Consider the following 12500-nt stretch of genomic DNA (forward strand, 5'->3'; position numbering starts at 1 on the left):
AAAAGGCCCACTGATTCTGTTAAAGGGTTAAGGAAGAAAAGAAGCTCCACTGGTTCTATGAAAGGGTTAAAACAGAAAAAAAAGGTCCTACTGGTTCTCTTAAAGGGTTAAGGAAGAAAAGAAGGTCCCACTGGTTCTGTTAAAGGATCAAGGAAAGAAAATAAAGGCCCCGCTGGTTCTATTAAAGGGTTAAGGCAGAAAAAAAAAGGTCCGGCTGGTTCTGTTAAAGGGTTAGGGAAGAAAAAAAAGCCCCACTGGTTCTGTTAAAGGATTAAGGCAGAAAAAAGCCCCCCTGATGATGTCAGTTCCCAAAGAGCAGAGCAAAAAAAATGACCCAGAACTAGAGAACCATTTTGAACACAGCAAATTAAAATAAATCACTGCGTTGGTTCCCACATATTGGTGGCGCGAAGAGACACTAAGGAACGTAAAGGAAGAACAAACCACGGCTGATCTGATGGCCCTGACGAGGCTGCGATAGTTTGAAGTGTGGTATGATAGTTAAAGACGCCCTCCCCCCCCCCGCAGCCTCTCCTTCCCTATCACCCCTTCCTGGCCCCCATAGCTTCCCTTACCATCTCTTTCTGTTCCTTCTATCCATCTTCTCCGTCAAATCTCCTCTCCTCCCTTCTTCTCCCTTTCCTTCCTCCCCCACAAACCCTTCTACTCCATCTCCTGTTTAAACCCCCCCCCCTCTCCTTCCTCTGCATTCCCTCCACCTCCACCAGCATCCACTCACTCCCCTCCTCCAGCACCCCTCCACCTCCACAGCACCCTCTCCTCCCCCAGTCAAGGTCTCCATGCTACCGAAGGAGGCGCGGAAGGCCGACTAAACCCACGGAACTTTAAATACATATCTGCGGTTGCCCCTGTTTGCTTTACGCCCTGATGAACACACACGCACACACACACACGCACACACACGCACCTCCAGCCTCTCTGCTACATCCACCTTCACTCTAACCATCCTAACTGCTGCCTATTACCGGAGTCACGAGCCATACCAACACCACAAGAATAGTGACTAGTGGTGGTGGTGGTAGTGGTGGTGGTGGTGGTGGTTATACGAGTTACTGTCAAGGTTGTTACCACCACTACTACTACCGCTACCACCATCAGATTATGAGGACGTATGAAAATGAGGGAAACAGGTAAATAGCAGGTGTTGTTAGTGGTGGTGCTCGTGGTAGGCGGTGACAGTAACTAGTGGTGATGATGGTGATGGTGGTGGTGATAGTGGTGTGTGTTAAGTTGCAGTAAGAATGTTTGAACTTTAGGGGACAAAATGATAAGGGAAGCTGCAGTAAGTCGTCAGGCCTACACGTGGTGGTTTATTTAATGCATCACCACCACCACCACCACCACTAACACTGCCACTATAACCACTAATACGACCATTTCCTCTGCTCTCAGTCACACCTGTATTATGTATATTTTAAAAGATTAGCCTCGAGAGAGAGAAAACAATGACCATGTGGACAACAGGTGAATAACAGGCACCTTTATCACCTTAACTACAGGGACTGCCACGTGTAGGCTAGATGGTTTATTGCAGCTTCCCCTATTTCTCTCGTGTTTTTATTTTCTTACTTGCTGCATCATCACCACCACCACCACCAACACCACGAGTTACTGTCACCACCATCATCACCATTACCAAGACCCGTCATTCTGTTTCCACATTTTTTTTTTTTTTTTCGCTACTGCTATTTACTGTTAAACTTCTATCTCCACCATTACCACTACTCTCTCTCTCTCTCTCTCTCTCTCTCTCTCTCTCTCTCTCTCTCTCTCTCTCTCTCTCTCTCTCTCTCTCTAACCACTAAACCTGCAAGTAATTTTGTTACCAGGAGTTACAAAAGATGCAGTATATTTTAGTAACTAGAACACCACCATCACCACCACCACCACCACCAGAAGGGCGTGTCCATCCGTGTTTGTTATTGTAAGGTTGCTGTAGTTAATTTTATGGTCATACTCCTCCCCTTCCCCCATCCTCCTCCTCCGCCTCTCCTTCCTCTTCCTCCTTCTCCCCTTCCTTTTATAAATTGCAGTTAATCGCACGAGGGAAAAATGCAGTGATGAGTGTTTTTATTTTCCGAGACTTCCTGAAACACACACACACACACACACACACACACACACACACACACACACACACACACACGGTAAATAAATAAGTAGATAAAGAAGATAAACGTACAAAACTACCACTAATAATGATAATAATGATGGCCACAAGTAACTGCACTCCTCAATTCGTTTTCTTTCATTCACGTCAGATGGGAGACTGCAGTAATTAAAAAGCTTCCAATATATTTAACTATTTCAGTACAGTAGCCTTTGTCCTCACGCGAATAGGAACAATACTCAATAAATGAAGCGTTAAATGGGATAAAAAAGAAAGAAAAATCGCAACCAAACATAACCTAAGCAGTTGAAGATATGATACAACCTAACTTAACATAAATTAACATAAGGAGAATAATATCAAATAAGTGAATGGGTAAATATGAGGCAATTAACCTTATCTAATCCCACATGGATGAAGAAAATATATGCGTCCTTATCTGACTTAAATAATTACGTAAACAAATAAATAAATAGGCAGATAGATGGATATAGACAGATAGATACATAGACAAATAAAAAGATGTATAGATAGATAAAAAAGATAGATAGATAAACAGACAGACAGGCAGATAAACAAATAAAAAAATAAATAAACACAATCACAACGAAATACAAAAAAAAAAAATAATAATAATAATAACGACCCAATTACCGAAATCACTTGACTTTTCACTTAATTCACTTTAGTATAAGCAACACTAATCACCCTATTAATGAACACACCAAGGTACGTACACATGTTACTAAGCACAGGTGTTATGGCGTGCACCAGGTGTTGATCTACCTGACCCTGTTAATTCAGCCACCTACACCTCTCCTCAAAGCTTTGCCACAGGTGAGGGGTAATTATAACAGCTGGAAGGATAACAGTAGTAGTAGTAGTAGTAGTAGTAGCAATAGTAGTAGTAGTAGTAGTACAATAACAACGATAATGAGAAATAATTATGAAACACCACAGCCTCCCTCCCTCGCAACACACACACACACACACAAATAATATATATTCCTCCAATGAATAGCGCTGATGCATTGAATTAACCATCAAAGGCCTGCTACTAATATAGACACACGCATTTCTAAACTCGTATCTTAACCAGTGTGTTTCCACCTGCAATATCCGCTGGCTTACCTACACAACCCAATGAAATGCAAAGAAATTAGCAGGCTAGGGATGATTTTACGAAGCCCTAAGATATAATATAATAAAATTAATATTACGCATGGAAAAACGAAAATAATAATGGTAATAATAATAAAAATATGTTTAGTTCAGTTTATCATTATCAAAGAAAACGGGAGAGTGCCAGTGCCGCGTAAGGAGAGGCACTTTTTGTGTACACACTTAATTTCCTCTTTTCCACCGCCTCTCCTTTCATTCCACGCCCACTGACACCTTACACTACCCAAACCTTACCTGCTGGGGGGCTGACGAGGTGCTGAAGACTCACAGGGGCGTGGAGTCCATGGAAACACTGACCACCACCACCAGTTTTCCGCCATGGCTCATTTAAAATCCTACCAAATTAAACCACTTATTTTCCCGTCCGTCACAGCCACACACGCACTTATTCCACTTCACTTCCCTCTTCTCGTGATTCAGGGGTCCCTCAAGAGTCCTCGGGAGCACTCAGCAGTCCCAAGCTATGAGTTATTTAGCGGAAAATTACGAAAATAACTGTTGGTCACGTACCTAGTCTTACCATGGTGTCGGGAAAACGGAACTGGACTGAAGCTGGCAGTTCTGATTTTGATGTTTACTCAGGTGTTCTTTGAGTTTTCAATTATGGTTGAATACCTATGTTAGAAAATGCGGTGATTAATATTCTGTACTTTATTTTATACGGTCAGACTTTATAGTAGGTTTTTATTTATGGGTGTTCGATAGTTTGATGCTCATTTGATGTCGATGATTTGGCGCCAAGAATTGACTCCCTCTACACGCTGCACTTCATAATCAGAGACGATAATTATGGACTTTATTATTATTGCGCTACTCTATATATTGTATTAGAGTAGACTTTGTTATTATTGTTAGGTTTTCATCGTTTAAACTGTGATCAAGAGTTAGATGCTCATTTGATGTCGATGATTTGGCGCCAGAAGACAAACATTTTTGGCTACATTGGAGTACTTCCCTTTAATACACTTTTGTTAGGCTACACCAGGGATTGTGGTGCATAGGCTATATTTCGTAATGACTGGCTAGGCTGTTTTTACGGTTTTAGTGACAGATTAACAAGATTTCTATATTATCAATAGGACAAACACACTTCAAAACCCGGCTAGTCATCTCTGTGGCCTTGGAAAACAGTCGTGGTGAGGGAGCAAAGTGTTTCTGAATACCGGCCTGGGTTGCACCGCTGGGAAGAAAGGAAAAGAATTTGTGCAGAAGTGTGAGTGTTGAAGTGCATGTGTTGTAGCGTGACTGTTGAAGAGTGTGATAAAGTGTGTCGCTTACACCTCTGTGTTCATTACATCTAAATTACATACTATCAAAACACCTGTAGTAGCAGTTAAGAACATAAGAACATAAGAAATAAGGGAAGCTGCAAGAAGCGACCAGGCTTACACGTGGCAGTCCCTGTTTGAAACACACCTACCTATTTCCATCTGTTATCCCCATCCATAAACTTGTCTAATCTTCTCTTAAAGCTCTCTAGTGTCCTAGCACTAACTACATGATTACTGAGTCCGTTCCACTCGTCTACCACTCTATTTGAGAACCAATTTTTCCCTATCTCCTTCTTAAACCTAAATTTTTCAAGCTTGAACCCGTTATTTCTTGTTCTACCCTGGTTGCTGATCCTAAGAATTTTGCTTACATCTCCCTTGTTATAACCCTTATACCACTTAAAGACTTCTATCAGGTCCCCTCTTAACCTACGTCTCTCTAAGGAATGTAAATTCAACAGCTTCAACCTCGCCTCGTAAGGAATACTCCTCATCCCCTGTATCCTTTTAGTCATTCTCCTCTGTACTGATTCTAGTAGACCTATATCTTTCCTGTAATGTGGGAACCAGAACTGCACCGCGTAGTCTAGATGAGGTCTGACCAGCGCCAAGTATAACTTTAATATTACTCCCGGCCTTCTACTTTTAACACTCCTAAAAATAAATCCTAGTACCCTATTTGCCTTGTTTCTGGCTTCTATGCATTGTTTCCCTAGACGGAGTTCAGAGCTAACTATAACTCCTAAATCTTTCTCGTACCCTGTACCTACCAGAGTTTGGCTGTCTAATGTGTACCTATTGTGTGGGTTTCCTCTACCTACGCTGAGCACTTTGCATTTATTGATATTAAATTGCATTTGCCATCTATCCGTCCATTCATTCATTCTATCTAAGTCTGCCTGCAAGGCGATGGCATCCGATTCTGACCTAATTAATCTACCTATCTTTGTGTCATCCGCAAATTTACTAACATCACTACTAATTCCACTATCCAAGTCATTGATATACATTAGAAATAACAATGGCCCTAATACTGATCCCTGTGGCACCCCACTAATTACATGACCCCACTCGGATTTCGAGCCGTTTGTTACCACTCTCTGTCGCCTGTCATTAAGCCATGACTCTATCCAGCCTAACACCTTCCCATCTATCCCGTGTGCCCTAACCTTTCTCAGGAGCCTTTGATGGGGTACCTTGTCAAATGCTTTACTAAAGTCCAGATATAAGATATCATAACTATCACCATTATCTACTGCCTCGTACACCTTACTGTAAAAAGTTAACAAGTTTGTCAGGCAAGACTTCCCCTTCGTGAAGCCATGCTGTGACTGATTTATCAAGTTAAGTTAGTTGCAGCTGTTGTGATGAAATGAGGAGGAAAAAATGTAGCAGAAGTATTTGTTTTTACACCGGCACCTGCAGCAGCACCAACAGTAGTAGTAGTAGTAGTAGTAGTAGTAGTAGTAGTAGTACCACACCTACACCCGCACCCACACCAGCAGCACCACCACACCCAGCATTATAGAAGGGCGTGGTCACACATGCACAATCAATAATCATACGCACACACACACACACACACACACACACACACACACACAGGCATTAGCATAGGGGTGGCGGCAGTGTGTAGAGAGAGGGATCCCTGATAAGATAGTCTACCACGCCAGCCCTCCGTACCAAGGCTTAAACACTACTACTTCTACTACTACTACTACTACTACTACTACTTCTACTACTACTACTACTACTACGATGGGAAACAAAGTAGCAGCGTTTACAGAGGAGCAGCTTAGTGAGTATGAGGTAAGGAAGCTATTGATGTTATTTTTTTTTTTTTTTTTAATTTTGTGTTTCATTCGCTATGTTAATTAATCTCTCTGTTCTTACCTGTCTGATCTGTCCTGCCTGTCCTACTTCGGTCTCATTCACCTGTCTGGTTTACCTGCGCATCAAGGCAGCAATTAATGGCGTGAGATTGACTAAGGTATTTGTAATTGATTTTTTTATTATTATCATTATTTTTCTTATTAATTGTACGTATTTTGTTTTGGGTGATTAAGTTTGCTCGTTCATTTTCCGTAGCTTATTTATTTATTTATTTATTTATTTATTTTGTGTGTGTGCATTACCAGTCTATTTTTTTTTCTTTTTTTTGTATTTTTTTCTATAGTGGAAAGTCTATGAAGTGAAAATTGTATTGGAATTAATCTTTTTTTTTTTATAGGAAATAATTACTTTTTTTTTCTCTATCTTTTCATCTCCATTACACGAGTATTTCTTTGTATTTCAGGCGTGCACATTTCTAACAAGGAATAACATTTTGAGGTGAGTAGTAGTAGTAGTAGTAGTAGTAGTAGTAGTAGTAGTAGTGGTAGTAGTAGCACTAATAGTCTCTCTTCTCTGTTTACTCTTCTTCCTGTTCTAATACCAACTTCCTTTCGTCTTTCTATTCTCATTTTTTTTCTTTGTTCCTGTTTTCCATACCCACTATTTATCATCCCCCTCCTTAGATTTCTGATATTTTCTTCCTTTCTCATTGTATTTTTCCTGTTTTCAATACCCACCTCGTTTTCTTTTCCTAGCAGTCACTTTTATATTCCATCCTTGTTTATTGTTCTGCCGATTGTCAATATGAACCTTTCCTTTCACCTCCCTCTCCTTCCTCCTCCTCCCCAGGGCAGAGAGGCTGTTCCGGAAGGTGTGTGGAGGTAACCTGCCCCTCCAGCTTGACCCCTCCATCACCTCCTCCTTCAGAGCTTCCTTCGCGGACCTCAATACTCTCCCGGAACTCAAAGTAAGAAAATGTATTCTTTTAATTCTCCTCTTAACTATAAGTGCCTGTTAACAGTTTGTACAGATGTGTTAGTAATTGTGACATAGCGTACTACAGATCTGCTCCTCGTCTCTTACTTGCTGCAGGAGAACCCGTTTCGGCGGAGAGTGTGCGAGGTGTTCGGGGAGTCGCCTGACGGGGGCCTCACCTTCGAGCAGTTCCTGGAGATGTTTTCAGTCTTTAGCGAGTCCTCTCCCAGGGACGTGAAGGCCACCTATGCTTTCAGGGTGTATGGTGAGTGTGTGGGTGAGTGCTTGACGTAAACGGAAGCTGTGTGGTGAGTCGAGTGTCAGTATATTAGAGAAACTATTTGTAAGTTCTCACCTTTCTTATTAGTGAATGAGGGACGCTTGCCTCTCCATGTTTTCATCTCGTTTACATCCGTTTTCTCTCAATATGCTTTTTTTTTTTTTTAAGGGGAACTAAAATATTCTCCAAGCCTGTCTATGGGTCCACTTAACTGCAAAACCGACAAATGGCTCATAAGGAATGTGTCCGAGAATGCGTGTTGCCTTTTAACAGCTAGTGTGGACCTCCATCCAACCCGCCCCTAACTTGTAAACCACCGCCTTGTCCTGAGTTGGCTAAAAATGCGAGTGTGCGTTTTCTTCGGCCTCTCATCTTCTGTTTTCTTTCTTCGCAGACTTCGACGGGGACGGGTTCCTGGGGGAGGCTGACCTAGGGGAGGTTGTGAGGCACCTGACGCATGACCTCCTTTCCGCTGAGGAGTACGCCACGATAGTCAGCAAGGTAAGGGTAGTTAAAAGACGAGGCAAGCCAAAGAAGAGATGGAAAGACTGAATAAAGAGTGATTTCTGAGAGAGAGAGAGAAAGAGAGAGAGAGAGAGAGAGAGAGAGAGAGAGGTGTGGGAGAGAGAGAAGGTTGAGTGAAGAGTAACAGAAAACGGGGCCTTATGGGAAAGACAAATGAGGAACAGAAACTCTAGGAACGTGGGAGAGGCTGCACGGGTAGTAATTAGAGGTGAATAGGTTGTTAAGCTTGTTTCTAAGGTATGGTAAAACTAGTGCAGGTAATACTGGTGGTGTTTACTATTGGTCATTGTTAGCTTATGTCAGTGGTAGTGTGTGGTTAGTAGTAAAGGTAGTTAGAAGAGTAGTTACGGGTAGCAGCGTTTAATGGTAGTGGTTGTTAGGGAGGTGTAGCAGTAGTAGTAGGAGTAATAGTAGTAGTAAATTGAATGGTTAGTGGCAAAGAAGTGCTCTCTCTCTCTCTCTCTCTCTCTCTCAACGCACACCATTTCTTTACATTTAGGAAACTGTAAGAGCATGACTTGTATGTTACCTTAATATTAAACCTCCTCTCCCTCCAACTCTCCCATGAAGACTAAAAGCCCTCTCCCCTCCCCCACGCTCTCTCTCTCTCTCTCTCTCTCTCTCTCTGCAGGTGCTGGAGGAGTCGGACGTGGATTGTGACGGGAAGCTCTCACAGTCAGAGTTTATACATGTTATTCTAAAATGCCCAGAATTTGTGCCCAATTTTCACATTCGTATTTGAGTTGTGTTGTGTTGTGTTATGTTGTGTTGCGTTTTATTTTTTATTTGTTTGTCTATTTGTTTATTTTTGGTTAATTGAGGTCAGCTGATTAATAGATTACTGTTTGCTGAGTTTTTTTTCGTTAGTTTTTTTTTTTTTTTTTTAGTTGTTCTTGTTCAGTTAGATGTTGCTTGTTTATCTGTCTTTATATATATTTTTAGTGAGCGAGTGCGTGAGTGAGTGAGTCAAATGGTTACCTCGTTACTTAGTTAGTCAGTCAGTTAGAAAATCGTTGCATAGTTTGAGATTTGTGACCTCGTTTGTTTCGAAGATAGATCAAGGACTAGTTAGTTAATTACCTTAGTTCTTTTCGAAGTTAACTATGTAACTATTCCGGAGTTAGGTAGTTGGGTAGTTAGTTTGAAGTTAGTTTCTCATTTCTAAATTGATCAGTTATTTACTTTTTAAGTTATTAGGTAGCTAGTTAGTTGTTAATTAGTTATTTACTTGTTAATTTGCTACTTAGTTAAATGATCAGTTATGCATAATTACTAGCCATTATGACTTTGGTTAGTTTTGAAATAACTTATTTAACTCATAAGCAAAATTATTAGTTATCTTATTTGAAGTTAATTAGTTTGAATTGATAAGTGGATGAGTAAGCAAGAGGTGTGTGTGTGTGTGTGTGTGTGTGTGTGTGTGTGTGTGTGTGCTGTTCGCTTAATATTACAATACTTACAGCGCCAGGGATCTCAGTGACTGCCATAACTTCCTGGGCTGCATTCCGCGCTGAAAATTGTCCACGCGTTTCATTTGTTATCTTAGAATCGTAAGTCTCGCGTCGTAAAGTCTAAACTCTCGTGTGTTGCGTCCACTTTACTGTTTTCATTATACTCGCTGCCAAACTTAATAAAATGTTCAATATAAATAACGAGGAGTCTTTTTGTGCTCTCTCTCTCTCTCTCTCTCTCTCTCTCTCTCTCTCTCTCTCTCTCTCTCTCTCTCTCTCTCTCTCTCTCTCTCTCTCTCTCTCTCTCTCTCTCTCTGCTCTAGTACAGCACCCAGGGATGAGTGGAGGCAGGAAAGCAAACGACAGCTTACTCTAAAATACACTTTATTCAACCAACAATCAACATCTATACTTTGTGCAGCTCACTCGCGGCTCCTGGAACACAAAGGCGTGGGTGAGTAGCCTACAGGTGGGCGCCAGGTAAGTACAGGACGCGGCGCCTCTAATAGAGTACACAGGTAAGGGGAAGAGTACACGACCGCCGCTAAGTGCACACACACACACACACACACACACACACACACACACACACACCTGGACGCGCGGCAGGTGAATTGAGTAGATAAAACAGTACAGGTAAAACAGCCTAGGTAATTAAAGATCCCGAATTTCCAGGTAAGCTTATAGGTAAACAACGATCTCCCAGGTAAATCACGTGATCTGATAAGTACATAATTATTCCAGCAAACATAGATACAACACATTTCCAGGTAAGTTAATTGAACAGGTAAGTACAGAAATCATTAGTCGACGGGTAAATATCTCAAAGACCACGAGTTTCCAGGGAGAAAAAAAATACGACTTTCCACTTAAGTCTATAGGACAGGTAAGCACGGAAACTGACAGGTAAAGACAGGTAATTGCAGAACACGCAGCTACAGGTGGGGGGAAGGGAGGGCAGGGGCAGAAGGGTATAATGAGGGTGAGGTGGGCAGGGGGGGGGTATAGTGACGGTGAGGGGTGACTGAAATATAGTGAGGAAAGGGGAAAAAGAAAGCAGCAGGGGGGTATTGACGGTGCGGGTTTGGAATAGAGATAGGAGAGAGAGAGAGAGAGAGAGAGAGAGAGAGAGAGAGAGAGAGAGAGAGAGAGAGAGAGAGAGGGGTTGGAATATGGAGAGGAAGAGGAGGAGAAAGAAGAAACGAGAAAGACTAATAGTGTTTGGAGGGAGATAAACCATGTGAAGCTGAAGAGATGAAGGTACCACAATTCAAGGAAACAGGTATTTTTTGACCATCCATCTCCACGGGTGTGCTCCTTATCCCCCTCACGAGCTTCTGTCCTTTACTCCTTCATCCCTACACTCAACATCCTTCACCTCTACAAGACCATCTCAATATCCACGCTTGTATCCTTCAGTCCTTCCTCCCTACACTCTCCCACATCCTTCATCTCTACAAGAACGTCCTCCCAACATCCTGACAAGCCTCCACGTTCTAATGTTCAACAGTCCAGCAGTAACAGGCAATATGATAATGAGTGCATGGCGTGGGCGTGGGTGTAAATGATTGAGTTACTGCAAGCTGAGGAAAGGGCGTGGTTAGATAGGAAGGTGTACGAGGCGCCATGAAACTCGTTGATTACAAGCAGCAGTGGCGGGGCGAGGTCACGGTGAAGGTAGGATGAGGTCAGGGCGAAGTCAGCATTCACCCACGCATCGCCTTCGGGTTCAAGGTAAGAGGAACTAAGCAAAGATTATGTCCCGTGTTCAGAAACGCCTTACTGTCCCACCACGACTATTTTCAAAGGCCGCAATGACGATGGGCTTAGTTCTCATGAGTGTTTTCTTGTTCATAACGTCGAAATCTTGCTCACTTGTCACTTGAACCGTAAAAACAGCCTTGAAAATCCGCTTCATCTAAAGTTTCTCGCTCTGACAACGCTTTATCCCCACACCAGGTCTACTTGTTCCTCAGCCCCATTAACTAATAACTCCCGTCAACGATTCGAAACGGTTCGGATACTGTTTCGGTGCGTGACTCGAGCGCTGGCTGCATGAAAAAACGGCACCACAAATACGAGTCTTTCTTCCTCTACAGGACTTAAAACTGTCCTTCCTCCACCTCCACCTGCGCCTCTGCCCTCCCACACCTGCATTAGACACGCATGCGCGCCCTCCACCACCTTCTCCACCTGACAAAGCACTGAAGCCGAAGCAACACGATTAATAAACAAGGAACAGCGGCACTAGAGCGACGGGGGCTACGGAAGAAAACGGGAGATACAGGACCCACCATGCAGGCCAGACTTGTACATATGTGGCCAGCATTCAGAAACACTCAGCTCTTTCATCACGACTGTTTTCAAAGGCCACAGAGATGATTGGCTGGGTTCTTAAGAGTGTTTCTCCAGTTAATAACGTAGAAATCTTGTTAATCTGTCATCTGAACCGTAAAAACACCTTAAAAAACCCGTGTAACTTCAACTAGAGCCTTTTGAAAGTAGTGGAGGTGTAGCGCGGAAGTGCTTCGGAATATTGACTTAATAAATCCCAGCAAGACATTTTTATCCTTATGTCCGGGGAGTTATGGCTTACTGTGGGTCCTCGTTAGCATTCCCACGTCAGGCTTATTGGACCTAACTTATTGAGACTCCGTTTATATTCCACACGTAGTAATGCTCGTGGTGTCTTTTTAGTTAGTAATTAGGGAGAGAAGTGTAAGGTAATGTGAAGAGCGAGTGGTTTGAATATCATCTTCTCCTCCTCTTCTCCTTCTCCTCTTCTTCTGTTCCTAGTTCTAAAACCTTTTCTCCTCCTCTTCTCTTTTTTCTCCTGGCTTGTTCCTTTTTCT

The 12500-nt window shown here is 42.4% G+C and overlaps 3 protein-coding genes across 5 annotated transcripts in view; 1 reads left to right on the forward strand and 2 right to left on the reverse strand.

The window, feature by feature from the left end:
• LOC135115712 (cuticle protein 7-like) overlaps nucleotides 1–3860 on the reverse strand; it is a 48073-nt gene extending 44213 nt beyond the window's left edge. Inside the window, exon 1 of one of the 3 annotated variants that reach the window (XM_064032626.1) lies at nucleotides 3548–3860. The gene's annotated coding sequence lies outside the window, so the exon portion shown is untranslated. The remainder of the gene's footprint in view (nucleotides 1–3547) is intronic. The other 2 variants (XM_064032628.1, XM_064032627.1) reach the window with 2 other exon arrangements.
• Nucleotides 3861–6213: 2353 nt separating this feature from the next.
• On the forward strand, nucleotides 6214–9843 carry LOC135115786 (calcium and integrin-binding family member 3-like). Its single transcript, XM_064032799.1, has 6 exons — nucleotides 6214–6393; nucleotides 6881–6915; nucleotides 7267–7384; nucleotides 7510–7657; nucleotides 8067–8173; nucleotides 8829–9843. The coding sequence occupies exons 1-6, from the start codon at nucleotides 6343–6345 to the stop codon at nucleotides 8937–8939; spliced, it is 570 nt and encodes a 189-aa protein (XP_063888869.1). The 5' UTR covers nucleotides 6214–6342; the 3' UTR covers nucleotides 8940–9843.
• A 172-nt stretch (nucleotides 9844–10015) lies between these two features.
• Nucleotides 10016–12500, reverse strand: part of LOC135115252 (orexin/Hypocretin receptor type 1-like) — a 57760-nt gene continuing 55275 nt past the window's right edge. Inside the window, exon 7 of the mRNA XM_064031800.1 lies at nucleotides 10016–12500. This exon is cut by the window's right edge and continues 2441 nt beyond it. The gene's annotated coding sequence lies outside the window, so the exon portion shown is untranslated.

The sequence above is a fragment of the Scylla paramamosain genome, chromosome 29 (genome assembly GCF_035594125.1).
Source record: "Scylla paramamosain isolate STU-SP2022 chromosome 29, ASM3559412v1, whole genome shotgun sequence".
Lineage (NCBI taxonomy): Eukaryota > Metazoa > Arthropoda > Malacostraca > Decapoda > Portunidae > Scylla > Scylla paramamosain.